General features: G+C 49.2%; 1 protein-coding gene across 1 annotated transcript; it reads right to left on the bottom strand.

Moving 5' to 3' along the window:
* Window positions 1-94: 94 nt before the first annotated feature.
* Window positions 95-12,330, bottom strand: ZNHIT3 (zinc finger HIT-type containing 3). The gene is made up of 7 exons (XM_082372986.1): window positions 12,238-12,330; window positions 10,550-10,785; window positions 8,642-8,870; window positions 8,511-8,542; window positions 3,502-3,588; window positions 2,429-2,509; window positions 95-601 (listed from the first exon to the last, which is right to left on the bottom strand). The coding sequence occupies exons 3-7, from the start codon at window positions 8,725-8,727 to the stop codon at window positions 420-422; spliced, it is 468 nt and encodes a 155-aa protein (XP_082229112.1). The 5' UTR covers window positions 8,728-8,870; window positions 10,550-10,785; window positions 12,238-12,330; the 3' UTR covers window positions 95-419.
* Between the last annotated feature and the right edge of the window lie 15,265 nt (window positions 12,331-27,595).

The following is a 27,595-nucleotide window of genomic DNA, read 5'->3' as shown; positions in this document are numbered from 1 at the left end:
AAAAGGAACAAAGCCTTACTATTTAAGTATTTGTCATTTAATGTAATTTCAAGCAACTAGATTATAAATCAAGAATTTGAGCAATGCAATGCACCACAGAACCACCACACTTTAATTTTATTTTGAAACACTGAGCAAGTTTTAACTCAAATGGGTGTGAAAGCCATATCATTTATGTCTTAATTGTACCGAAAATAAAACATTTAAAAGCAACCATCTGAATGTCAAGTTCTCTCTCCATAAAGGGTTTGCCACCTGGAGTACCTCCGTCCACCTGCGCCCCAGCCTGCGGCAATGGACGTAAGGATGTGCAGGACCTACCCAACGTCAGCCGCTCAACGTCCTGGAAAGCGCCGCCCCTGCTTAGGGCCCCACGCGAGCTGGCCTCCTGGGAGCAGCAGGCAGCACAATAATCCACCTTAAGAATCCTCGTTCGGGGATGGGTCCACGATCCTTAAACAGCAGTCAGCAAACTCCAAAAACAAAGGCTCCTGCATGCAGGCTCGCATGAGCTTTGCCTTGTCGTCTGCCTGATCGAGGTTGACCATCAACTGTCTAAGGTGTGGACTGAGCAGTAAGCTTCTCAGCGCTGCAGACTCCCCTTAAAAATGAACAGGGAAAGAAAGCCAAGCCGAGTTCAAGTGGGAATAGGCAGAGATAGCTGAAAGCCAAATGTTTCAAGTGTAATAAATACCAAGGATGTGGCATCCCCTTACCCTTTAAACCCACAAATTAACCCAGCACTTCACATAAGGTGAGATCAGCGTATCAGATGATTTCCAAATTAAACGCTATCAGATTCTTATTCTTTATATCTCTGTAAATATTTTAACTTAATTTTTTCTTGGCTGAAATGGCATTATTTTACCAGCACAAATACAAAGAATAGCAGCATGTTGGCATGTTTTCTCTCTATAAGCATTAAGGTCCTCAGTGACAAGGACAGTTACACCAAATCTCTGAATGATGTTTAAGTCTGCGCTTGATCCAGCATAAAGCAGGATGAATAGCAGTGAACTGACACTGACGTGGATGGTGCTTTACAGTTTACAAAATCATTCACACCTACACCCAGCTCAGCTCCTACCTCAGTCTAACTAATCACTCCCATGGGACTGGGTACAAAGCACCACCCCTGTGAAATGGGGAAAATGAAAATAACACCACTTTTAGGAATTACACTGGCCAGTTAATTATACACATAACAGAAATGCAGTCCTACAAAAATGCTGGGCATTATTAACACTGCGTCCCTCTGAAAAATCAAATCCTGGGATGACCCAGTCTGCATGAATGACTGGACTGTAAAGCGAGCACTGGGAACGGGAATAAACGGAGGCCCCTGATTGGTGTGAGAGAGACAAACTACCACAAAACGTGGGGGGGTGGTCTATTACAGGGCACCATGGGAAGCTGAAAATGTACCTAATTCTGAGAGTAAGACAAAAGGTCAAGAAAAGTTTAGCTGAGGAAAGGAAATTTGAACCAAGCCTTGAAAGAGGAGCAGAATTGGGCTTCCCTGGTGGTGCAGTGGTAGAGAATCCGCCTGCCAATGCAGGGGACACGGGTTCGAGCCCTGGTCCGGGAAGATCCCACAGGCCGCAGAGCAACTAAGCTCGTGCACCACAAATACTGAGCCTGTGCTCTAGAGCCCGTGAGCCACAACTACTGAGCCCGCATGCTGCAACTACTGAAGCCCACACGCCTAGAGTCCATGCTCCCAACAAGAGAAGCCCATGCACTGCAACAAAGAGTAGCCCCTGCTCGCCGCAACTAGAGAAAGCCCGCGCACAGCAACGAAGACCCAATGCAGCCAAAAATAAATAAATAAATAAATTTATTAAAAAAAAAAAAAAAAGAGGAGCAGAATTTTTGCCAACCCCCAAAGTCAGTAGGATTCCAGGCCAGAGGAAGGCCTTATAGGCAGGCTGGGAGGTGTAGAAGCCCTGTGTGCCTACAGAATCACGTGGCTGGAGGAAGGGCTCTGCCTGCCATACTAAAGCGTTTAATAGCTTTACAAAATCACATTCTGGACTTCCCTGGTGGCACAGTGGTTAAGAATCCACCTGATAATGCAGGGGACAGGGGTTTCAGCCCTGGTCTGGGAAGATCCCACATGCTGCGGAGCAACTAAGCCCATGCGCCATAACTACTGAGCCTGTGCTCTAGAACCTGGGAGCCACAACTGCTGAAGCCCGCGCACCTAGAGCCCGTGCTCAGCAACAAGAGAAGCCACCGCAATGAGAAGCCCGCGCACCACAACGAAGAGTAGCCCCCGCTCGCCACAACTAGAGAAAGCCTGCACGCAGCAACGAAGACCCAATGCAACCAAAAATAAATGAATAAATTTATTTTAAAACATCATTCTGTACAATCCAGTGTATCTCAATGGTTGACAAAGAAGTAAACAAGCACAGCACAGACTTACCTAAATTCTTTAAATTCTGCAAAGAAACTCTGTCCTCTTCCTCATCACTACTGAGAAAATCAGCTACAGAGTCATCATCATCTGAGAAATATAACACAATCAACTGCTTATGACTGAAAAGGAAACCTAGGTGCCAGGTTTTAATAACTCCTCCAATGGATAAAAAATATACGTGCACACACGCGACAGGAACAGAGATATGCAAGTGGGTACAGAGAAAAGTAACCTCTTCTCTGGAATTTGTGACTAAACCAACACTCCTTTTAGGAAAGCAAAGAACTGGTGACTAACAAATGCATCCTAGTGTTCACACGCTTACTCTGTGTTTCCCTGTGGTCTGTGGGCTTTAGGGCCTTATTTTCCAGTTCTTGCCACCCCATCTCCCCTCACCATGGCGGCTCCAGCCCTGTCATGGCCAAAAGATTAGGTGCTCTGTAAAAACCCACTGACATGATTCCCCTGTGTTTTCAGCATGGGCAGAAATTTCTGAACCCAACAACAGTTTCTCAAAGGGCAGAAATGGGCCATCCCCTGGCTGTGAATGTTCAATGCCTCTTTGGTGGCGCTGGGAGGGGCTGCTTCCAGAGCCTGGCATGGTGCATCACCCGCAGGAGGCATTAAAGAAGAAAGGCTAGATGGATGGAGAGGATGACAGCCCACTCCCGCTGTGAGCTGTGAGGGCCCCAGCGGCAGCGAGACCAAAGGCAGCACCCCGCCTAGGCCCAGCTCAGGTGAACCTACAGCCCCAGCCAGGCCCAGGGAGGGGGACCCGAAGCCGTGACTGGAGAAGGCTCCTGCCAGCAGTGTCCACCACTCACCCCCAAACCATGGCGATGGCCTTTCTCCCCCTCTGCCTCCTGCCCCCATCTTTCTTCTCCTGAACCGTCAGGCTGCTCTGTAACATCACCCATGATGACGTGTGCCCCCAGCCCCAGTGCTCAGGGCTGAGGAAGCTGCTGCTCCCTAATGAACTTGACTCCTGGCCCCAGCCCAGTCTCCTCTCCTCTCTCCTTTCAGCATATTCTATTTGAAACCCTTCTCTAGGTTTGTTTGTTTGGAGTCAACCAACCCACCTGTGTTTTCCACAGGCTTTTTAGTTTTTGCAGTAGGATGCGATCTTATTTCTTTCTCGACGGGACGAGTTTCAGGGTTGCACTGCTCTGAAAAAGACACAAATCTCAGGTGCACATCGCCTCCACTTGAGTGACAAGGCCGCACATGCCACCACCAAGCCAGCCTCTAGGGGGAAGCATATGTATGGGGTAAGGGACGTAGTGGGGGTGGGGATGAAGGAGAGGAAGTGAGAGATCCACTCAAGGGCCAGTAAAAGCCTGAGCCCGGCAGAAGGGCTGAGGAAGCAGGCCTCGTGCACCCCCTAGGGCCTGTCTCCAACCTCCCTGCCTGGCCGAATCGCACAGGGCTTTCACCACGATTCAGTAGCACAATGACTTCAATCAGCATCAAACTGTGTTCTCAGCAGTTTCCGAAACCAAATTTGCATGTACCACATGCCGCTGGGAACACACAGATGAAAGCCATCAGGCCCTCAGAGGGGTTTAGTCGCACAGATGACAGAGATATGGACAAGATAAGGAGAGTCTGATCCGAGTCACCTGAGAGGGCGGGGAGATGAGAGGGGAAGGTGCTGCCAGGTGGAAAGAGCATGTGGGGCAGAGGGAAAGGTCCATGGCTGGACCGGACTCTTGAAAGAGTAGGCAGATGCAAGGAGATGGTGATGAGCAACTGGCAGCTGATGGGCGGGGCAAGCCAGGCATGTGGCCGGGGCACAAGAGGAGGAAGCCGAGCAAAAGAATGCCACACACAGGTCTGTCTGTCTTCCCCAGACCAGTGTCTCTCAGAGAGGGCGCTACTGTATTCAGGTTGGAGAGATCTTTAATGGTGTGGGATAACCTCACACACCCCAGGCTGTTTTTGTGAGTCAACACCAGTTACCAGAAGTACCACCATCGCCTCCGCTACTGTGAGAACAAAAACACTGTGACCACGTGTCTCTAGGGAGAGCAATACCCAGGTTAAGAACCACTGCCAGAAGACCTAAATAGACAGTGCTCCAGAGAAGACATACAGATGGGCAACAGGCACACGAGAAGATGCTCAACATCGATAATTAGTAGAGAAATGCAAATCAAAACCACAACAAAGTATCACCTCTCACTGGTCAGAATGGCTATCATCAAAAAGTCTACAAATAACAAATGCTGTAGAGGGTGTGGAGAAAAGGGAATCCTGCTGCACTGTTGGTAGGAATGTAAGTTGGTGCAGTCACTATGGAAAACACTATGGAGGTTCCTCAGAAAACTAAAAATAGAATTACCATATGATCCAGCAATCCCACTCCTGGGCATATATCCAGAGAAAACTATAATTCAAAAAGATACACGCACCCCTATGTTCACAGCAGCACTATTCACAATAGCCAAGACATGGAAACAACCTAAATGTCCATCGACAGATGAATGAATAAAGAAGATGTGGTATATATACACAGTGGAATACTACTCAGCCATTAAAAAGAATGAAATTATGCCATTTGCAGCAACATGGATGCAACCAGAGATTATCATACTAAGTGAAGTCAGAAAGACAAATACCATATGATACCACTTATAAGTGGAATCTAAAATATGGCACAAATGAACCTATCTGCAAAACAGAAACAGACTCACGGACACAGAGAACAGACTTGCGGTTGCCAAGGAGGAGGGGGTTGGAGGAGGGATAGAGTGGGAGGTTGGGGTTAGCAGATGTAAGCTTTTATATATAGAACGGATAAACAACAAGGTCCTACTGCATAGCAGAGAATTATATTCAATATCCTGTGATAAACCATAATGGAAAAGAATATAAAGAAAAAAGAATTTTATATATACATATATATGTGTATAACTGAATCACTTTGCTGTACAGCAGAAGTTAACACATTGTAAATCAACTATACTTCAATAAAAAAAAAAAAGATAAAGACCACCAGACATTATGCACCTTCTATAGTCATGCCTAAGACCACCTGTAGTTTTGCCAGAGAGACTGACCCTGAGCTCTGATCCAGTCTCTGATCTGTCAATTTGTAAGAAATAGAGGACTGAGGAGTATGCCTAACTGCACCATGAGCTTGCAATCAGCAAAGCCCAGACTGTGGGGAACTGTACAAGTCAAATGGCTTGAATTCTTCAACAGAGAAATTGTTAAGAAAAAAAAACAAAAAAAAAAGGATGGAGGAGGAATTTACAGATTAAAAGAGACTTAAAAGAAATATCGGGCTTCCCTGGTGGCGCAGTGGTTAAGAATCTGCCTGCCAATGTACGGGACATGGGTTCAAGCCGTGGTCCAGGAGGATCCCACGTGCCACGGGGCAACTAAGCCCGTGCTCCACAACTACTAAGCGTGCGCTCTACAGCCAGTGTGCCACAACTACTGAGCCCACGTGCTGCAACTACTGAAGCCCGCGCGCCTAGAGCCCGTGCTCCGCAACAAGAGAAGCCACCTCAATGAGAAGCCCGCGCACTGCAACTAAGAGTAGTCCACACTCTCCGCAGCTAGAGAAAGCCCACGCGCAGCAACGAAGACCCAATGCAGCCAAAAATAAATAAATAAAGTAAATAAATTTTTTAAAAAAAGAAGAAATATCACATTTTGGGGGAATTCCCTGGTGGTCCAGTGGTTAGGACTCGGCACTTTCACTGCTGGGGCCAGGGTTCAATCCTGATCCCTGGATCTCAGGGAACTGAGATCCTGCAAGCTGAGCAGCATGGCCCAAAAACAACAACAAAAAAAAAGAAAGAAATATCACCTTTTTTTAATGGGCAAGACTAAATGATATGCTTTCAGGACACGTATTTACATAATAAAATTTAAAAAGCAAAGAAGTGATTACTATAAAAGTCAGGACAGTGGTTACTTTTTTTTTTTTTTTTTTTTTACTTTTTTTTTTTTAAAAAGATTTTATTTTTCTGATGTGAACCGTTTTTTAAAGTCTTTATTGAATATGTTACAATATTGCTTCTGTTTTATGTTTTGGTTTTTTGGCCCCTAGGCATGTGGGATCTTAGTTCCCCGACCAGGGATTGAATCTGCACCCCCTGCATTGGAAGGCGAAGTCTTAACTACTGGACCGCCAGGTAAGTCCCAGGAGAGTGGTTATTTATAGGAAGCGAGGGCACTGGATCGGGACAGGTCATGTGGAGGGGTTCCCGGAGTGGATGGCAAAGTTCTATTTTCTTCATCTGGGTGGTGTTTGCCTTGTAATAAATAATTCAGTAAGCCAAAAAAAAAAAAAAGTCTACAAATAATAAATGCTGGAGATGGTGTGGCGAAAAGGGAACCCTCCTACCACTGTTGGTGGGAATGTAAACTGGCACAACCACTATGGTGAACAGTATGGAGGTTCCTTAAAACACTAAAAATAGAGTTGCCATATGATCCAGTAATCCCACTCCTGGACATATATCCAGAGAAAACTCTTAATTCAAAAAGATACATACACCCCAATGTTCACAGCAGCACTATTTACAATAGCCAAGACATGGAAGCAACCTAAATATCCACAGACAGATGAATGGATAAAGAATATGAGGTATATATACACAATGGAATACTACTCAGCCAATAAATAAAGAATGAAATAATGCCATTTGCAGCAACATGGATGGACCGAGAGATTATCGTACTGAGTGAAGTAGGTCAGAGAAAGACAAATATCATGAAACCTCTTATATGTGGAATCTAAAAAAAATGATACAAGTGAATTTATTTACAAAACAGAAACAGACTGACATAGAAAACAAATTTATGGTTACCAAAGGGGAAGGGGTGGGGGAGGAATAAATTAGGAATTTGGGATTAACAGAAACACATATATAAAATAAACAATATAGACCTACTGTATAGCATAGGGAACTATACTCATTATCTTGTAATAACTTATAATGGAAAAAAAATGAAAAAGGAATATATATATATATATATATATCACTGAATCACTTTGCTGTACACCCGAAACATTGTAAATCAACTATACTTCACTTTTAAAAAAAAAAAACTACTGCCAGAGAGACTGGAGTGTTCACCAAGGGAGTGAATTACTCAAATCTGTATTTCAGAAAAACTACCCAGGCAGCTGCCAGGTCTCATAGTTAAGAGCTCCAGATTGCCCTAGGGGGTCTTGGTAAGGTCTCACAGGGCTGCAGGACCAGAGGGAAGCGTTCCACACCCAGCTCCCCAACCCTGTTTCAGCAAAGCATTTCTACTTCTTTCCTGTCTATCTTGAGCTGAAAGGTTTCTTTTGAAAATGCTCCAGAGACATTAGGGTTAAGAAAAAAAAGCGGGGGGGGGGGGGAGGCGGAGAGGGTGGTGCTTGAAACACACAGCTGTGAATCAGAGACTGGAGGGGATGAAACTAGAGGCAAACCACCAATGAGGAACTTTAACCGAACAGTCACTGAGAGGTCGTGGGAAAGAGTCCCTAAGGACTAAGAAGAGGCGCGGATTGAAGAGACTTAAAAAGTGTAGACTTGACAAAGACCTTGCTCCTTACTGTAATCTGGTCTACCTCCACGTTTTTATCAATATATTATTTAAAAGAAAGAAAACGTCGTTAACCTCAGCCAGCGCAACAAATGATGCGGAGCTGCGTCAGAACACTAAGAGGAAGGAACAGCTAGGGGAGACTTCTGCGGCAAAACTGGTCGACTATCTTTAAAGAAGAAAAAGAGGTTAGGGGACTTCCCTGGCGGTTCAGTGGTTAAGACTTTGCGCTTCCAATGCAGTGGACAGGGGTTCCATCCCTGGTCAGGGAACTAGGATCCCACATACCACGCAGCACATGCAAAAAAAAAAAAAAGAGAAAGAGAGAGAGAGAGAGAGAATGGTACGTAGAAGGAAAAGCAGGGCAGAAGAAAGGATTTTGATTGTCCAAAATGTGGAGAGACATTCGCAGGTAGAGGTATCCGCCCCCACCGCAACGGGAGGGGGAGCTCCCACAGGATCAGGCGTTGCAAGGCGGGAGGGAGCAGGGGACGGCGGAGGGACGTGGGGGCTGCCGTGCACGAGGAGGGGGCCTTACCTTTGTGCTCCCGGAAGCAGGTCAACGAGCAGCTGTAAAAACAAAGCCACAGGCCGCGTCAGCACCGAAGGCCGCGCGGGCCCTCTCGCCACCCCGCCACCCGTCCGCTCCCCACAACCCCCGGTACTCACTAGGGCACGCGGCAGGCGGGGCAGCGGTATTTGGGTTTCTCCAAACAGATAACGCAGACAGCGGTGCTGCAATTGAGCGACGCCATGGTCTATCCCGGGACGCGCTCCCTCCCCGGCGCTCAGACCTCTCGCCGCAGGTCCCACGTGCACGCCTCTTCTTCCGTTTCCTTAACCAGGACCAATCAGCGCGCAGCACTTATTGGCAGTCAAAAGCAATGGATTGATCCAGCTCATTGTTTCAGGCCTGAGAAGTAGAAAGTCGATGCACTCGATGCGCAACCAGTACCCCCATCAGAGGTTCTCTCTGATTAGGTCACGGCGTCGAAGAACTTGTTATGTAGCCCTGTCCCTGTCCCTACGCGGCCCTGTGACTTGCAGCAAGTCACTGTCACTCTCCAGCTCTGTTGCCCTGTATGTATGTAAAAAGAATACGTGGGATTAAATGTCCTTTACCTTCTGGCCTGGACTTTCTCAGTCTTGCACGGGCATTGGGTTCTCCCCGCACATCTCATTTGCTTTTTTTATCAAATGAGAAGTCCACACACTGGCCGTTAAATCACATGACACACATGTGCCCTTCCCAGCCATCTTTCGCACAGGAAAGGAAGATGAGGCTTGGCCGCTGATAGATGTTTATTGAGCTCCAACTGTGAGCCTCGCACTGCCCAGACGCTGGGCTGGGGACACCCAGGGATTAGCAGGCACGGTCTCTGGGACCTTAAGGCTTAGAGTGAAGGCAGGAGGGAGAATCCCTGGGTGGGATTGATTAGCCAGGGAACAGATGAGTTACCTCTGGCCCAAAGGTGGGGATCCTGGTCCAGAGAGGTGAACTGTGATGGGCCTTGAATGCCACCTCAGGCTTTAGGAATAGACAAAGTCACATTTTATTGGGAGCCCTGCTCCTCCTCAAAGCCCTGAGCATTGTCCAGCCTAACCAGGGTTCCCAGCCCACACGTGTGGGGTGCCCTCTTAGGGCCATAAGTCATCCTCACCCCCAAGAGCCTCCCCTTTGTGTTGGTCCATCAGCCCTCAGGATCTCACTATTATAAAAGCCCCGAACCACTGTCACAGTCTGTGGGGATGAATCTGCTACAACCAAAGCAGTCATTCAAGTCTTAGCTCCAGCCCCTCTCTAGCTGTGTGACTTGGACAATTGTCTACCCTACATCTATTAGAGTGGATGTTCAGGCCTACTTTCCTGAGCTATTTAAGTCAGAGAGGAGACTGTAGAAAGGTTTGTGATCTGAAGTGCTACAAAAGGTTATTTATGTGATATCTAGGAAGAGTCTGCAACTCTCCTGGAGCCCTGGTCCCTACCCCATGAGCGTGGGCTCCAGGCCCCAAGTCCCTGGAGCCCAGGTTCCTGGACCTCAGGCCCCTCTAAAAGGGTTTCACTGTCAGCCTCGGTGAGCCATGCTGGGGTTGGGCTTGAGTGACTATCCATCACTCCTTTGGCTTTGCCAGACTGTCCTGAGGGCGCTGTCCAGTCCTCAGTGCTGAAGTGGCACCGGCCCCTCTGGTTGCCTACCTGCCCCAGCATGCAGCTGCCCCTGCCTCCAGCCTCCAAACAGAACTCAGGCCAAAATCCAACATTTCCACACTGACCTAATAATCTGCAGCGTTCCTTGTCTTCCTCAACAGTTGTGACCACTGCTGGTTTGACCCAGAAGTATTCCAGAGAGCCCATGCTTAACAGGGAAGGCCAGAGGTCAGTGACTTGTCCAGGCCACATTTGAACCCCATGCCCTGTCTGGCACCAGCACAAATTCTCCTACTAGGTACTTCACCACTGCCCACCCAGACTTTTCCTGTGAGTTGTGTTTGCAGGCTGAGGCCATGGAGAGTCTCCACAATTTTCAGGGGCTCAGCCTGACCCCACCCACACCCATACCATGCTTACTCTCCTACCTTTGGGTCCAGAGATGGTGACTCCAGCAAAAAGAAAATTCCTGGAATTCCTCTCATGCACATTGCATTCAGTAAAAATACCTCTTCCTCTACTCTGGGTGACCTCCAGCTTCCCTGGAAAGACGCACTCTTCCTGCTCCAATATCCAGGAAAGAAGGTGGCTCATCTCTGATGGTGATGAGGTTGGGGAACACCAAGAAGTGAAGGACGCCGGGTACAGCTCCTCTGGGCAATGGCTAGTTCAGAGAAGAAAGACGGGTATGACTCTGGGCCCAGCAACTAGATGTCCACACTGATGTGGCCTGGCTCTCCCTGGTCCCCCATCACGCCCTCCTAGCGGCTGTCTAAGGCTGCCTCACGCCTTCTCAGCGTCAGCCGAGGAGCAGGGCCAGACCTGGAGAGAGGCGAGGTAATAATCGAGGCAGAACGGTTTCCGGAGCTCCGCTGCTTGGCAGGCGCTGTCCAGCACATTCCAGGCGGGCCGAGCCCGGCGCCAACACCAAAGTCTGGAGACGCGCGTGGAGTCCCAGGCCCGGCACTCAGCACCGCCAGAGGGCGCTCCAGATCGAGATCGGCCCTGGTGTAGCCTGAGCTGGACTGGAGCACCGCTCGCACCGACCTTGCGTGGGAGGCCATACTGTCTCGCCATTCAGGGAAGAGTAAATACAGGCCTGCCTGGCGCGTCGATCATCGCCAAATGGCGGGAGAGAGGGTCGAGAGCGCGGGGCTGAAGCAGGCGACCGGATGGGCAGCGGTGTCTCTTCCATGAAAGTAAGGCCCACGCAAGGCCAGCCGAGGGCTCCAAATGCGCCTGGCTGTCCAGGGGCAGTTCCCGCGGTGCCCATCGCCCCGCGCTTCTCGGCAACCCCTGGGGTGGAGATCCAGCTGGACGCTGGCCACCCCACATTGGCCTGGTGAAAGCTTAATAGTACTTCGGGAGTTTTCAGGTTACTAACTAGGGTGCACCACTGCCCTGCACCTTCCCTGATGCTATGATGGGGCGGGCACGCGGGCTGCATGTTGCCCTTATCTGAGGCCAGATGTTGATAAGGCTGGGCTCTCTGTGTAGCTAAATCTCAGCTTCTTTCTGCAGCCCTAACATCTCTATCCCTCCGCCCTCTTGGCGGCAGCAAGAGAAGTGTCTAGGATGGTATCTTTAGAGGACCTATACTGCCCGGTTCTCATCTCCTTCCCTCCACTTACTCTCTGGTGTCTAAGAGAGTAGTTCAGATGTTAAAGGGGGTGAGGTTGCTGGTACGAATCAAATAAAGGAAGCCTGAGGTTCTGCTGTTGTGGTTTCCAAGTCATCCATTTACAACTCTCTGCATGTTATTTTATCTTGAAATGACATTCATTCCCCAGCTCTAGACAATGACAGTCTGACCTTCAGTTAGACTCCAAGGAGAACTTCCAAACAACAAAAGAAAAATAATTGCATTATCTACAGCAGAACTGATGGGAGAGCACAGACCTTAAAGGTCACCATTGTTTCATGAATACACTGTACTGCCCACAACCCCACACTCTTCTCCCACCCTCTCCCACATGCAAATCAACATATATCTCCCATCGTACATTCCCTAGGACAGAGGTCAAAGGAATCAGGACTTCCCAGACAGATTCTCCACGGAACCTCTAAAGGTCCCATGTGGAGTGGGAGTGGGGCTTGCACAAACCTCCTAACTCACCTCTATCTCCCACACGGCAGATGTCAGGGAGGGAGAATTTCCCCCTCTATGCTTCTTGAGTTCTTGTGGTTGCCGCTAATAATAAATAGTGCACTAATAATAAAATTGACACAAGACAAGAGAAAAAGAAACAAAATTTAACTCATATGCATGGAGGTCCCATAGAAATGAAACCTAAGAATAGGCCAAAGCAGGCAGCTTTTATACTTTCTAGACAAAGAAACAATGAATTTGTGAGGAATTGACAAGACAAAGAAACAGATTTTGGGTGCCCAACTAGTGAACTAGAACAGAGTTCGGGCTCGGGATAGTAAATTGAAGTAACAAGGCTTGTTTATATAGGCTTCTCGGCCCGAATTCCCTATCTTTGGCAATAAGGGGGTCCTTCTACCTCCAGATGCGGGGAGTGCATCTTTCACATGAGAGGTTTTTTTCCCTGCTTTCAAGGAGACAGCAAGGAGGGTCAGAGCATCCCTCTTGTATTGGCCATTTCTTAAGCAACTTTAATTCAAAATAATCAATATACCATTGAGGCACATTTTGCGGTGGCCTACTCTGGGTCCCTACACAGAAATGCATAGGAACTCTGCTCAGTGGGGAGCATGGAAAAGGAAGTAAGATCCCGTTTCCTTCCCCATCTTTTAAAACTAAATACAAAATAACAACTTTTCAGACAAATAAAAGCCATGAGAATTCTTCATCAGCAGATCCGCACAAGAAAGTTATTCAGGCAATAGGAAAATGACACCAGATGGAAATTAAAATCACAATATAACACCACACACCTACTAGAATAACTAAAATTACAAACCCTGGCAATACCAAGTGCCTGCGAGGAGGCTGCTATGAACTGGATGTTTGTGTCCCCTCAAAATTCATACATTGAAATCCTAACCCCCAATGTGATAGTATTAGGAGGTGGGGCCTGTGGGAGGTGATAAGGTCATGAGGATGGAACCCTCGTGAATGGTACTAGTGCCCTTATAAAAGATACCCCAGAGAGTTCTCGTGCCCTCCTTCCACCATGTGAAGACACAGTGTGAAGGTGACAGTCTGTGAAGCAGGAAGAGGGTTCTCACCAGACACCAAATCTGCTGGCACTGTGATCTTGGACTTTCCAGCCTCCAGAACTGTGAGAAAAAAATGTTTGTTGTTTAAGTCACCCATTTTATAGTATTCTTGTTACAGCAGCCCAAGCGCACTAAGACAGAAATTGGTACCAAGAAGTAGGGTACTGCTGTAATAAACCTAAAAATGTGAAAGTGGCTTTGGAACCGCATAATGGGTAGAGGCCAGAAGAGTTTTGAGATGCATGCTAGAAAAAGCCTACATTGCCATGAAGGGACCTTCAAAGGTGATTTGAGTGAAGGCTCAGAAGAGGAGGAGAGCTATATCTTAGCAAATACCTAAGTGGTGGTGAACAGAATGTTGGTAGAAATACAGATGGTAAAGGCCGTTCTGATGAGGTCTCAGAAGGAACTAAAGAACATTGGAAATTGGAGGAAAGGTGATCCTTAGTATAAAGTAGCAAAGAACTTGGCTGAACTATGTTCCTGTTTCAGAGTTCTGTGGAAGGCTGATCTTGCAAGTGATGACACTGGATGTTTAGCTGAAATTTCTAAGCAAGACGTCTGGCTTGGCTCCTCTTGACTGCATCCGATAAAATGTGAGAAGACAGAAGTGACTTAAAGGAGGAATTGCTAAGCGAAAAAGAGCAGAACTTAAAGATTCTCAGCCTATGCATATTGAAAAAAATGAAAACACTAACGGTGTGGCCAAGCAACCATCTGATCAGGAGAATTGTTTGGATCAGCGCTCTCTGTAGAAACCAGGCACTATTCTTCAAAACAGCCTGTGGAAAACAAACACGGGTTGGTTGACTTAAACTGCAATGAACATAGGGATGCATCTACTACAAATCCTTACTTCCTCCTCCTTCAGCCAAAATTTCCAGCCACATTTCGTTCTGACTTTGCCTGGGTAGTCATACCCTTCTCTTCCAAAGTGCTCATGGGGAATCCATAAAAACGCTATCATAAAATGTTGTGGAGGAAGTTATACAACAATTAGAAAAACTTTAAAGCGAACCTAAGTAACGGAATGCTAATCTTCTGTGCTAAAAACGCTAGTTATCCCCTAATTCATCTAAACATCCAAGGAAATTCTAATTTATTTTTTTAAATTGTTGCTTTATTTTATTTTTTTATTTTTGGCTGCATTGGGTCTTTGTTGCTGCGCGTGGGCTTTCTCTAGTTGCAGCGAGCAGGGGCTACTCTTTGTTGCAGTGCGCGGGCTTCTCATTGCGGTGGCTTCTCTTGTTGCGGAGCACGGGCTCTAGGTGCATGGGCTTCAGTAGATGTGGTGCATGGGCTCAGTAGTTGTGGCTCGCGGGCTCTAGAGCGCAGGCTCAGTAGTCGCGGCACATGGGCTTAGTTGCTCCGAGGCATGTGGGATCTTCCCAGACCAGGGCTTGAACCCGTGTCCCCTGCATTGGCAGGTGGATTCTTAACCACTGTGCCACCGGGGAAGTCCCAGAAATTCTAATTTAAATGCCCCCATAAGAAGTCTTTGGCTAGGAGGGATCATGGTTGAATGGGCCTGTGTTTTACAAGCAGGATTTGATTTGAGTAAATCCAGCCACACCTTAAGCCTTGGGCTCAGGGACAGTGTGGGTGAACATGTGGACATGTCCTATAATGGACAGAGGCTAGGAAGAAAGAGATGCAGCCTTAGCTCTGGTCTGGGAGCACCAGGGCCTGAGATACGTCCCAGAGGGAAAGCTGCAGTGTGGGTGGTGTCACCCGCACCTCACACACGAGGAACCCGAGGCCCAAAAGCGTTGCATGACTTGCCCAAGCCACCCATGCAGCAGCGGCAGAGCCGGCCTTCCAACCCAGCTCTGTCTGGTGCCTGGTCACCCTCCTCTGCCCTCCTCGCCCCCTCAGGCCGGACAGTCAGACACTCCCCGCTTCGCCATGCGCGCTTGGTGAGGGAAGCAGTTACCTGCAGCCTCCGGGTATGTTTCTGAGCTGACCAAGAACTAGTTGCTAATAATTTCAGCCTCAAACAGAAAAAGGAGAAAAACAAAAGTGTCATTAGAGCTATTAGCAACCTGTTCCTGCAGGGATGCCAGCATTACCGTAAAGGTTTGAATATATTAGACTCCTTCATAAAGGTTAGGTCCTAAAGTCAGCACAAAAGTCAGAAATTACTTGTAAGAACAACCCTGGAACAACCCATAGCTTGGAGAAATCCCTAAGCTTTTAAGAGGCAGCAGGAGCTGGGACTGTCTGAGGCCCCAGCCCCCTCTGTCTCCGTTCAGGACACTCACTCAGGGAGCAGAAGCGAGTCAGGGAGTCCGATTTACCTGCGCCTTTTGAAATTCCTTCTTCAGTCTCTGTCTCCCTTTCCTTCTCTCTGTCTCTCTTCCCCCATTTCTTCTTTGCTTCTCTTTACTTTCAAAGCCCCCGGTTGAGTTTGTCCATAACCTCTCGTGGCCCCAGCGAGCAGCAACGCAGCACCCCCAGGGGCCACAGCCCCACAGCCCCCTGAGCCCGTCCCCATCCCCGCGCCCCGGGAGTGCTGTGCCTGAGCCCGCAGCTGTCCTCACGCCCCTCTGCTTCCCGGGTGACTCAGACATTTCCCACACAGACACTGGTGAACTCCCGGGTGGTGTCACACTGCACTGGGGCAGGAGTGGTTTCATCTGGGTGGCAGGTGTGGCTACTGCTCTAGTTAGAGAATGTTCTGGAAGAGAGGTTGCAGCTTGACACCCTTGGGACTTGGGGGCCACCCCAACGGCAAGAGACTAGAGCCCCTCAGTGCACTGCTGTCTGCATCCCCGTCCCCAGCCCCAAGGATGGCTCTGCCCCCTCAACACTCCACCGGCCTCTCCTGCCGTTCCTGCCTCTAATTTCCCTGTCTGTCCCTTTGGGAAGGGGAAAGCCAGAGGTGGCTCCCAGTTTTCTGAGGAGTTCAGGGATCCGGCCATTCCGAGGAGTCTTGTAATCTCACTTGAGGCTGTGCCCTGGACTGGCCTGTGACCTCTATTCCTGTGGGGCTCCCTGGGCAGGGGGCAAAGACTGCTTGGTGGCCAGCAGGGTGACTCCTTCCAACCTGGAGTCCCAAGCCTCCCAGTGAGTGCCTAGGAGGGCAGCCCAGCCCAGTCCTCTCACCGCCCTGTGCGCAGGAGTAAAAGGTAGACGAGACCTCCCAGCACTGTGAAGGCCGAGTGGGTCCCACTGCCTGTCCTCCTGCATTCATGGGGCCCACTCCCGTGGACTTGGAATTTACCTGACAGCTCTGACCACCTTTAGCTGCCCAGTGCCTCCCTGGACACACGGCAGGTGAGAAACAGCAGCAAGATCAACCAGGGGCCAGGGGACTTTGGGCAAGAGACACAGAACAGGAGAGCACACTGTGGAGAGAGTGGGGGAGAGGGGAGAAGAGAGAGTGAAAGGAAAGTGACAAAGCTGTGCCCAAGACAGGAGGAAAACAGAGCAGAACTGTCTCAACAGGGCCCACTGGGCCCCAGGTAAGGCTGTATGGGTGTCCCACTCTGTTTAGACAGGACCCATTTCCTATTCCCAATGCCCCACCTGCCCTCTCCCACCAAGATTCTGGTCCCACTAAAGGGAGGGCACATAGCTGAATATGGTAGATGGTGGTCAGGAAGTGGTAGGGCGATAATTCAGTCCCCTCCCCAACTCCAGCCCCGCAATGGGAGCTTGCACACCGATTTAGGGACTAGAATTGGCTTCCTCCCCTGGTTGGGCACTTACCCTGACAGAGGCTGGGACCTTGCCTGCCTCCTTTTGAGGGATGCAACAACCTGCCTCACAGGCTCATTAAAGAGATGAGAACCATGAGATTCAGGCTCCCTCAGTGTCCCCACTGAACTTACCACTCTACCTAGATCCCCACCTACCCCCTCCTAAGTCTCTCCATCCCGCTTAGGCTGATTCCCCACTGGGCTGTAGCTCCCAGCAATGCCCAAAGACCTGGCTCCTTCACAAAGACCCCTTGTGGGTAAGAAATATACAACTTATTTACAAATGGTTCGAAAACAATAGTGATAATAACAAATGTGTGTGTCTGCTAGAGAGACAAAGACAGTGAGAGAGTGAGAGAGAGACACACAGAGAGAGAGAGGAAGCAGAGAATCGTGAAAAGTTGGCAAAATATTAAGGATAATTAAATGAGCGATGGGTTTACTGAAGTTCTTTGTACCACCTTCTTCTGTACATTTCAAAGCAGTATTTCAAAGTAAGAAGTTTAAAAATGAACATAGCTTTAAAAAAGTGCCCTCTCCTGCATCGGGGTCTCCCCTGGATCTCTCTTATCATACAAACATGCTGGAGCCATGCTGCTCATAGGCCTTTTCTGATGGCACAGTACCATCCACCTCTACCTGATTGCTCTTCTTCAAGAGAACACCTGGAGACAGCTGATATCTGCACTTCGTCTTCCCAGTTAGATCCAAACAGCTCTGGTTCTCCTGGCAGCTGGCAAGTGAGCACTCCTTCAGTCACATTCTCCACTTACGGGGACTGGAGGGGACAGCTGTGGCCTGAGAACCAGTCCCACTGCCTCACAGCCGCAACAAACCCCAGAACAGTGTCCAAAACGCAAGGCTGGAACTTCCCGGGTGGCGCAGTGGTTAAGAATCCGCCTGCCAATGTAGGGGACACGGGTTCGAGCCCCATAACCCACAACTACTGAGCCTGTGCTCTAAGAGCCCATGCTCCGCACCTACTGAAGCCGACGAGCCTAGAGCCCCTGCTCTGCACCAAAAGAAGCCACAGCAGTGAGAAGCCCGCGCACGGCAACGAAGAGTAGCCCCCGCCTGTGGCAACTAGAGAAAGCCCGCGCAGCAAGGAAGACCCAATGCAGCCAAAAATATAAATAAATAAATAAATAAATAAATTTAAATTACAAAAAAAAAAAAAACACTTAATGCTGCCAGGACCTTGAGAGCTTGTCTGGAGTATCTAGCACAGCTGTATGTGTCGCCTTGACAAAGGCGAGAAGTGGTCACGCAGACTGAGGGTCCACAAGTCCAGAGCGAGAGGCTAAGTTCGGAGCTGCTGTTCGGCGGTTTTCCCGCATAGATCTGAGTTGGAATGATGTTTCCCCAGTGCTGCAGGTCCTACCCAGTGCTGCCCCTCCCCTGCCTCGCTGTGTGGCTTGGAACGGTTCGCAGACCCTCTCTGGGCCAGTAGCCCGACTGCACACCCTGCGGTACGTAAGACCTGGCGGCTGGGGCAACAGGCAGCACGCGTGCCCGCGGGGCCGGGTTCTCCCCGCCCACGTCATTTGCATAACAAGTCCCGGCACGGGCTTAAGGCGACTCTGCGACTCTGGCTGGGTCAGGTGACATGCCTCACAGCGCCGCCTACAAGGTTTCGCAGGAATCTGCGCTTCGGGCTTGTTTTCCAGCCCCCGCCATCCTCGCCGAAGAAAGGTGAGGCTCGTCCCCTGACAAATAATTATGGAGTTGCTTTTACTTTCTGCCCGGCACGGAGCGGGCGCTGGGGCCGTGGGCAGAAGCCGATCGGGTGCCTTTCCTGGGGGTGGGGATGGGGTGGGGAGACTGAGCAGGGAGCAAACCAGTGACCTGCCCCGTGACCTCTGCACCAAGGGAGTGAAGTCCAGGATGAGGGGCCCCAGCCGGGCAGACCTAGCCCAGGAAGTTCTGGGTCCAGGAGCCTTCGGGCGTGGACTGGTCAGAAATTAGTCCCTGCAGGCGGGTTGTGACCGGCCTAGAGCAGCCAGGCTCAGGAGACTGGGCGTTACGTATACACTGAATCGCGCTTTAACAGGAGCCCTGCGCCTCATCTCAGCCCCAGAGGGGATCCCAGCCTGTTAGGGTTTCTCATGCCACGTGGCGCTCGCCCTTCCAGAGCCTTAATTCGCCACCCTCTTTGCCTTCCCTTCTTTGGTCAAATCCTGGCCCCGCGCGCGGTCAAGGATGCCTTGCCCCCTCCCTTCCCCTCCCCCCTCAGGGCCCGCCCCAGAAACTCCGCCCTGTCCCCTCGGTGAGAAGTTCTGGCAAAGAGTTGACAGTCATTCCCGTAGGGCGCCGCTCGCCTGCTCCGAAGGCGCTGTCCAGCCCACGGTGCTGAAGCGTCCCGCGCCCTGACAACTGAGAACAGAGATCCTTCCCAACCTGGCAGGCTCCAGGTCTCGTCCATACTGGCCTAATAATCCACAAGGATCCTTGTCTGCCTAGCGGGTTTAAACTGGAATCGCCTCAGGGGCCCGAGCTTTCATGAGGAGGCCCAGGGAGAGCAAGTTTGTCCATGAGGAGGCCCAGGGAGAGTGGACAGTAGTCAATTCCTGTGCTCCATCCTGGAACCAGTAAAACTATGGGCATCTCCACTGACCCCTCCTGACTTGTCCTATGAGTCATATGGGGAGACTGGGCCCAGAGGAGGGTCCGTTTACTTTCCAGGAACTCAATTCTTCCCACTTGCATCCAAACCCAGCAGGCCCTGCTACCTGAAGGGGGTGGGGTGAGACAATCCCAGGAATTCCTCCCATACACATTCCCTGTAGTGAAGATGCCTCTCCCTCCATTCTGGATGACCCTCAACTTCCGTGGATGTTCACAACCCCTCCCCCCAACCCAACATCCAGGCAGGCAGGGGAGATCAGGTGTCCCCAGTGAAGGGCTCTGCAACTTGGAGTCTAGAATCTTGCCCTCGAAGGAGTAAATGACACGGTTGCCCAGTGACTTGAGCATAATTGTGACGGCAGTGATACTGGGCAGCATGAAGAAGCTGGGTACAGGGCAGAAATTAGTCCAGAAAAGAGGGCTGGTAAGATGCCAGAAGGAGTAGCCACTGGTGTCCAGGACCAAGCCCACACTGGACCTACCATGTTCTGGCTCACCCCAGGACCCCACAGAGCTATCGTGGCAGCCCAGGACCCAGTCGTACCTCCTTAGCATCAGCCGAGCCTCAGTTCAGGCTGGGAGAGAGAAGTACAAGTCTAGGCTAGAGAGTTTTAAAAGGGTACTCCAGAGGAGCTGACTCTGTGGCCAGCACTCATTTGGCAAAAGCAAATGTCATGCCCTGGTCTCCTCAGATGCGTGAAAGTACCCAAGTTCAGTGCCCACAACTGCCACGCAACTCCAGTTTAAGGTTCTCCGCGGTATATAGTGCATTCTGGCTGGATGTGGCTCAAAGAGCCCCAGGGGACAATGCACGGTGGCAGGGTTGAGTTCACACCATGAGGAAGAGCAGGCGGCAGCCTCAGGATTGTTGAATCATCCCAGAACGAGGATTCTTAAAATTGTGCTGCATGGTGAATCAAGTTGCTTGACCCCTCTCCTTATTCAGGGTGCCTGCTGGTGCACCCTGGATGAGTGCCTGAAGATGGCCAGTGCCGCTTAGCCCCTTGAAGGGACATACCTGTGTGGGACGGCAGTGGACAGTCAACCACAGAATGAGAAGGTCTAACCCCATCCCCCAACACATGGGCCCCATCCTGTAGCCCCCATGGCAATGGACTAATAACTAATGTTGCCCTGGGCATCATAGTGACCCCAAGAGAGCAAAGTGGATATTAGCAAACCCATTAGGCAGATGGGAAAATAGGGGCAGAGAAGGCATGGGACAGTCACCAAAGCCCCAGAGAAAGTCCAACTTTTTTTTTTTTTTTGGATCTAGCTCCCCTGATCAGGGCTTGAACCTGGAGCCATGGCAGTGTAAGCTCCGAGTCCTAACCACTGGTCTGCTAGGTAATTCCCCCAACTTTCTGATGTTCAGCTTATTGCAACACCCTCCTTCCTGTCACGTGATCTCCACTTCACCCGGCAAGGAGCCGATGCTAATGGCGGTCCCCTCCGTCAAAGCCAAACAGCTCTGGTTACCACGGTAAGTAACAAACGACCACTCCAGACTCTCAACAACAGAATCCTAGGAGGACGTGAGGAGGGCTCCTGTGGCCTGAGGGTCAACATGCCCGACCTTGGCTGGCCCCACAGCCATGGCAAGGACATGAACAGCATCCAAAGAAGGAAGGGGGCTGCTGGGCAAACTCTGGGAGAAGGGTAGGGGGCCTGGTGGAAGTACTGACACCTCCCGCACGTGCTGGGCCCTCAGGTGGTGAGCCAGAAGTGCTGCCTAAGCTTCTCATTGCAGGAGAGCCACAGCTGTGCCAGGCTCTTGTTGGGGAAGAATGTGAGTCCAAACACATCCAGCAGGCCTGGCAGAGTGAGGGCAGCGGAGGGGCCACTGCAGGGGACCACCGAGAAAGAGTTTCTCTAAAGGCCAGTGTGGCAGGGATCCTGCCGAATTGAATGATTGGGCATCCATGTGAACTAGAATTCCACAGCCTGGATTACCGGGGGTGAGGTTGGGAACATCACACCGGGCAGTGTACAGAGCAGTAAGAACGCCCCATACACATCTCCAGGGTGGTCCCCGTCCCCTCTTCTGCCCCCATCCCCAATTCTGTATGCTCTCATCCCCTCAAAACAGGCAGAATCGGAGGCTAAGTTTGAGAAAAATTTCCCAGAGAGTTACAGAATGGATTTTTAAAAAACAGATAAGAAACTAAGATGATTAAACTTCATATTAGTTGGAGTTCTAGAAAGAGAAAATGGTAGGGAGGAAATTTTTAGAACTATTTTTTTAACCCCCATAATGGAAGAGCATGAGTTGACAGGGTGAAGGGACTCATACCACATACCCACACAATGGATGAGAAATATCACACAAGGCACAGCACTGGCAATTTTAACAGTACTTATAGATAAAGAGATCTGAAAACTTTCTGCAAAAAAAGTAGTCACACACTAGGGACTATGAATTGTTACAGCACACTAGAAGAATACAGAAGAAAACTTCAAACTTTGGAGGGAAAATTATCTCCAACATAGAATTATCTATCCATTCAAATATCAACCAAACGTGAAGGTAGAAAGAAAATATCATTAGATGTTCAAGGTCTCAAAAATTTACCTTCCATGTGCCTCTACCAGGAAACTGCCAGAGAATATGCTCCACAACAAACACAAAGAAGTGAACTAAGAATGAGGAAGCCGGGACTTCCCTGGTAGTCCAGTGGTTAAGACTCCGCGGTTCCAATGCAGGAGGCACGGGTTCGATCCCTGGTTGGGAAATAACCATGTCCTGGCCAAAAGATCTAAAAAAAAAAAAAAAAAAAGGATGAGGAAGCCATGGGATCCAGATCCAGAAAAAGAGGACCTGTTATAGGAGAGGGGCCTGGGGCTCCCCAGACGAAGGTGTAGAGATGCTCTTGGGTGACAGTTACGTGACAGCAGCACTAGGCAGCTCCCAATCCAAACAGGAGCATGAGGTCTGAGAGTCTCCAGGATGTCTGTAGGGGAAAGGGAGCTGGAGGGACGTGCCGTGATTGCCAGCATGATCAATGGATGTTTGCTGGCTCTTGTGGTCAGGTCGGGAATGAATTAATAATAGGTGTATAGAAACAGAATAGAGAATCCAGAAATAGGACTATACCATATGGTCAGCTGATTTTTTCCTTTTTTTTTATCGGCCACACCATGCGGCTTGCAGATCTTCGTTCCTCGACCAGGGATCGAACCCATGCCCCCTGCAGTGGAAGCATGGAGTCCGAACCACTGGACCACCAGAGAATTCCCAGTCAACTGATTTTTGACAAATGTGCCAAAGCAATTCAATAGGGGGGAAGAACAAGCTTTTCAACAAATTGACATATGCACTAAAAAAAAAAAAATTCAACTACAATCTTATGCTACATAGAAAAATTAACTCAAAATGGATCATGGACCTAAATGTAAGGAGGGGGACTTCCCTGGTAGTCCAGTGGGTAAGACTCTGCACTCCCAATGCAGGGGTCCCGGGTTCAATCCCTGGTTGGGGAAATAGATCTCGCATGCATGCCGCAACTAAGAGTCCACATGCCGAAACTAAGAAGTCCTCATGCTGTAAATAAGAAGCCTGCATGCCACAACTATGAGCTCGCATGCCGTAACTAAAAGATCACGCATGTCGCAGCAAAGATCCCGTGTGCCGCAACTAAGACCCAGCGCAGCCAAAAATAAATAAATAAATATTTAAAAATAAATAAATAAAAATAAACGTAAGAAGGTAAACTATAAAATTCTAGAAGAAAACAAAGGGGTGATAAAGCGTTTGGGAAAGAGTTCTTAAATATGACATAAAATGTATGAGCTATAAAAGAAACTAAGCAAGTGAAAAATAAGTTAACTATTAACTACAGGAAAAAACAAAACATTTTACAACATAGGAAATTCAGTTCTATTGCATTATGAGACTCTGCTGTGAACAACATTTACATGATCATAATAATGAAGGGAATTCCCTGGTGGTCCAGTGGTTAGGACTTGGCGCTCACTGCTGGGACCCAGGTTTGATCCCTGGTCAGGGAACTAAGATCCTGCAAGCCGCATGGCACAGCCAAAATAATAATAATAATAATAATAATAATAATATAATTATAATAATAATAATAAAGACATTGCAAATTAACTTAATCAGAAATTGTGATAATATCGAGACTGTAGGGAAAGAAAGTAAAGGCTAAATCCTCATCAAAGTAGGAAGTGAACAGATGTCTAAAATTTTAAACTCAGTGAGTAACAACAGAAGCATATGATTTAAAGATATGGACATACATGCTCCAAAAGCCACAGAACAATCCGAAAGCAGCTGCCTCTCAAAGTAGGGAACTGCCCTGGAACATGTGGGAGGAGGACGCTGTTATAAGCCTCACAGTACTCTTTTTCTTTTCAACCACCTGCCTGTATTACTTAGACACAAAGTTGTTTTTTTTTCGCTGTGCCATACGGGGCTTGTGGGATCTTAGTTCCCTGACTAGGGATTGAACCCGTGCCCTTGGCAATGAAAGGGTAGAGTCCTAACCACTGGACTATCAGGGAATTCCTCAAATAAATTAAACTTAAAACCACCAGAGAGCCAGTGAAACTAGCTGTGTGGGCCTCTGGCCAAGTCCAGCCCTGGTCTGGTGAGCATATCGTGGGAGGTGATCACAGTCTGCACAGCCCACGTGCTCTGCATTCTGGGGAAGTTCAGGCTTTGTCCAGGAGCGGAGGCCTGGGCCACTCCACTGCTTGACACAGATCTCAGAGATGCACTCTCCTGTTTCCCGTGCTTGGCGTCCCCCCTCTGTCCCCACCACCCCCAGCACTGCCCTCAGTCACGGCACTTCTCACCCTCCCGTCCCCATCTGTCTCTTTGACTGTCTCTTCCAGGGGACTGAGAGCCCCCAGAAGGCCTGAAAGATGCACTGTTCATCGCTCTCCCCCACCCTCCCACCTCCAGTACCTGGCCCAGGGCTGGCACACTACAGGAGCTCAACGCTCTTAGACATGGATGTTGGCAGCCTCGGTTCACAGACAGAGAAGGTCTTATGAAAGTAAACGTGCTAAGTCACAAGTGAGGCCCCGCAGGTGGTTCCCTTTGACCAGTTTGCCACTCTTCATCAGGCTTCTACAGTATGTTCTTGTACCAGCTGTGGTGCTGCCACTCAGTGGCCCTGTGGCCACCCCAGGGGCCTCTGTCCTCCCCCTGCCGGTCTTCAACACTGCCCCTGCCCCTGTGGGAACGGATGCCAGTGATGCCAGTGAGAGGCAGGCAGCTACCCCAGTAAACCCCTTCCCACAAGTAATCCAGCTAACTTCCGGGGTGCCCTGAGCATGTGTCAGGCATGGCACCAAGCGCTTTATGTGCACTGGCTTTTTAACCTGCTCAGAGGCCATTTTACAGAGAGGTCACTGAAGGCTTGGGCCTCGGGGTAGGTGTGCCAGGCTCTGTCTCCTGCACTATGCCTTGGGCCAAACCCAGGTGTTAACTCACAACCTCAAGTCAGAAACCTGTCCCTCCTGGGCAGGGACCCAGCATTTCTAGAAAAGAGCCCTTGGGTTGACTCAGTAGGGGATAGTCGGTCTGTGTGGTCCCCAATACAAGAGTTCAATCACCCTGTTGTCCCTGGGGCCCCAGGTACAGGGCAGGGTATTCCTGGACCACCAAGACCCAGTAATGGGAGTGGGAAGCAGTGAGAGGAAGGTTACAATGGGGAGGATGTATACAGACCAGGTAATGTAAGATTTTTTAAAATTGAAGTATGGTTGATTTATAGTGTTTCAGGTGTACAGCAAAGTGATTCAGTTATATATATAATATATACATATTCTTTTTCAGATTCTTTTCCATTATGAGTTATGAAAGATCTTGAGGGAATTCCTGGTAGTCCACTGGTTAGGATTCGGCACATTCACTGCCAGGGCCTGGGTTCAGTCCCTGGTTGGGGAACTAAGATCCCGCAAGCCACGCAGCTTGGCCAAAAAAAAAAAGGCATTGAATATATTTCCCTGTGCTATACAGTAGGGCCTTGCTGTTTATCTGTTTTACACATAATAGCATGTATATGTTAACCCCAAGTTCCTAATTTATCCCTCCCCCGCCCCAGATAATGTAAGATTTAAATTCATTTCTGCCTGGACCCATACTGGACGTGGGGAAGAAACACAGGGGAGTGAGGCCCACACTCTTGGTCCTGACAGCTCAGGGAAGGGCCAACAACACACACCCCAAAGCAGAACCTTAGGCCCAGAGGTACTGAGCAGAAGAGTATCAAACAGGCTTCTAACACAGCCAGTAGGCAGGAGATTGGGGAAGGCTTCCTGGAGGAGGTGACGACTGACCTCAGTCTTTCGAAATGAGCAGACTTTAACCAAAGAAGGAAAGAAGGGCAATCCAAGCACAGGGAACAGAATGAGAGAAGGCACAGAGGTAGGGTGTACAGAGCATCTGGTGAGAGGCTGGAACATTGAGAGGTGAGACTGGAGAGGAGGTCCGTGGAGCCAGAGGGGTGAGCTTATTTGTTGGGATCACTGATTTTATAGGGGAGGAAACAGGTTAGGGGTCACTGGACCCTAAACGATGGATCTCAACCACCTCTTTGAGTTAATAGGAGAGAAAGCCCAGACAAGAGTGGCTCTCCTTAGGAATAAGCCCTTCCGTCTCCTGCAGGAAGGGAGTAGGGCTGGAATTCAAACCCTAGGCTTCTGCCCCCTGCTAGTGCTCCTTCCATGCCATTCCGCTGCCGCCTTCTCAGTGGGAACCCAGCCCCTACTGGATCCTGTCCTCTGCGTCCTCTGATGGGCAGCTGATACCAGCAAGGGTCTGCAGGGACTCCGGATACCCCTTGGTGTCTGTTGAGATAAACCCAACACAAATAAAGTTTAATCAATAGCCTGAACTCTCAGTCCGGATCTCTGCAACGGAGAGCAGGCAGAGACAGGAAAAGTCCCTTTCTTGCCAAGCCTGAAAAAGCTGCAGCCCCTCTCCCATCCCCTTCACCCCCACCCTACAAGTCCTCCCTGAGCTACTGAGGGAGTCCTGGGGGAGGAAACAGAGCAGGGAGGGAGCTGGACATGGTTACTGGAATATGTTGGGGGGCCTCCTTGGCAGAGCCAGTGGAGGAAACTTCTGCCTTTAAATATTTTGCAATAGCAACAAACATAACAAGCACAAAAAATCAGGTGACACATGTTCTCTTCAGGCCTGGTGTCCCCACCTCCCAGATCCCAGGCACGGGAGCCCAGGCTCACACCAGCAGGAGGCTGGGACCAGAGCTTCTGTGGACCTTCCAAGTATGTTTATTCACATTCCTGTGGGCCCCTGGGGGACCAGCTGAGGTTCCCAGTGTCTGCTGAGGAAAAGAAAAAGCAGCCCCTGACATCCAGAACTGATCTGACGTTCACAGTTAGACCTCAGACACTCAGAGCCAGGTCATTTTCTCTTTCTGTCAGACATAAACAATCACAGAATACCAACCTCAGTCAAGGTTATTCTGAGACCATGATAAAATGAGACAAAATAAGGCTCCTTCATAATTTTGTCTAAGCACGGACAAAAATAAGGTCACTGTGCTGCCACCCATAAAATATCAAGCATACCCCTCTTTTGCCTAAAATGAATGACTGCTATATTTTTAGCAGCTTTATTGAGATATAATTGACATAACATACAATTCATCCATTTAAAGTGTACTATTCAATGCCTTTAATTATACTCACAGAGCTGTGCAAACGCCACCATAGTAAATTTAGAACGTTCCCATTGCCCCAGAAAGAAACCCTACACCCCTCAGTCATCACCTCCAAATCCATCCATCCTCCTTGCCCTAGGCAACCACTACAGAGACTTTCTATCTATATAGATTTGCCTATTCTGGACATTTCATATAAATGGAAACATACAATATGTGGTCCTTTGTGACTGTCTTCTTTCACTTAGCATAATGTTTTCAAGTTTCATACATGTTGTAGCATGTATCAGTAATTTACCCCTGCAATGCC

Source organism: Balaenoptera borealis (assembly GCF_965194805.1).
Source record: "Balaenoptera borealis genome assembly, chromosome: 20".
Lineage (NCBI taxonomy): Eukaryota > Metazoa > Chordata > Mammalia > Artiodactyla > Balaenopteridae > Balaenoptera > Balaenoptera borealis.
This window is presented reverse-complemented; position numbering and strand designations above follow the sequence as displayed.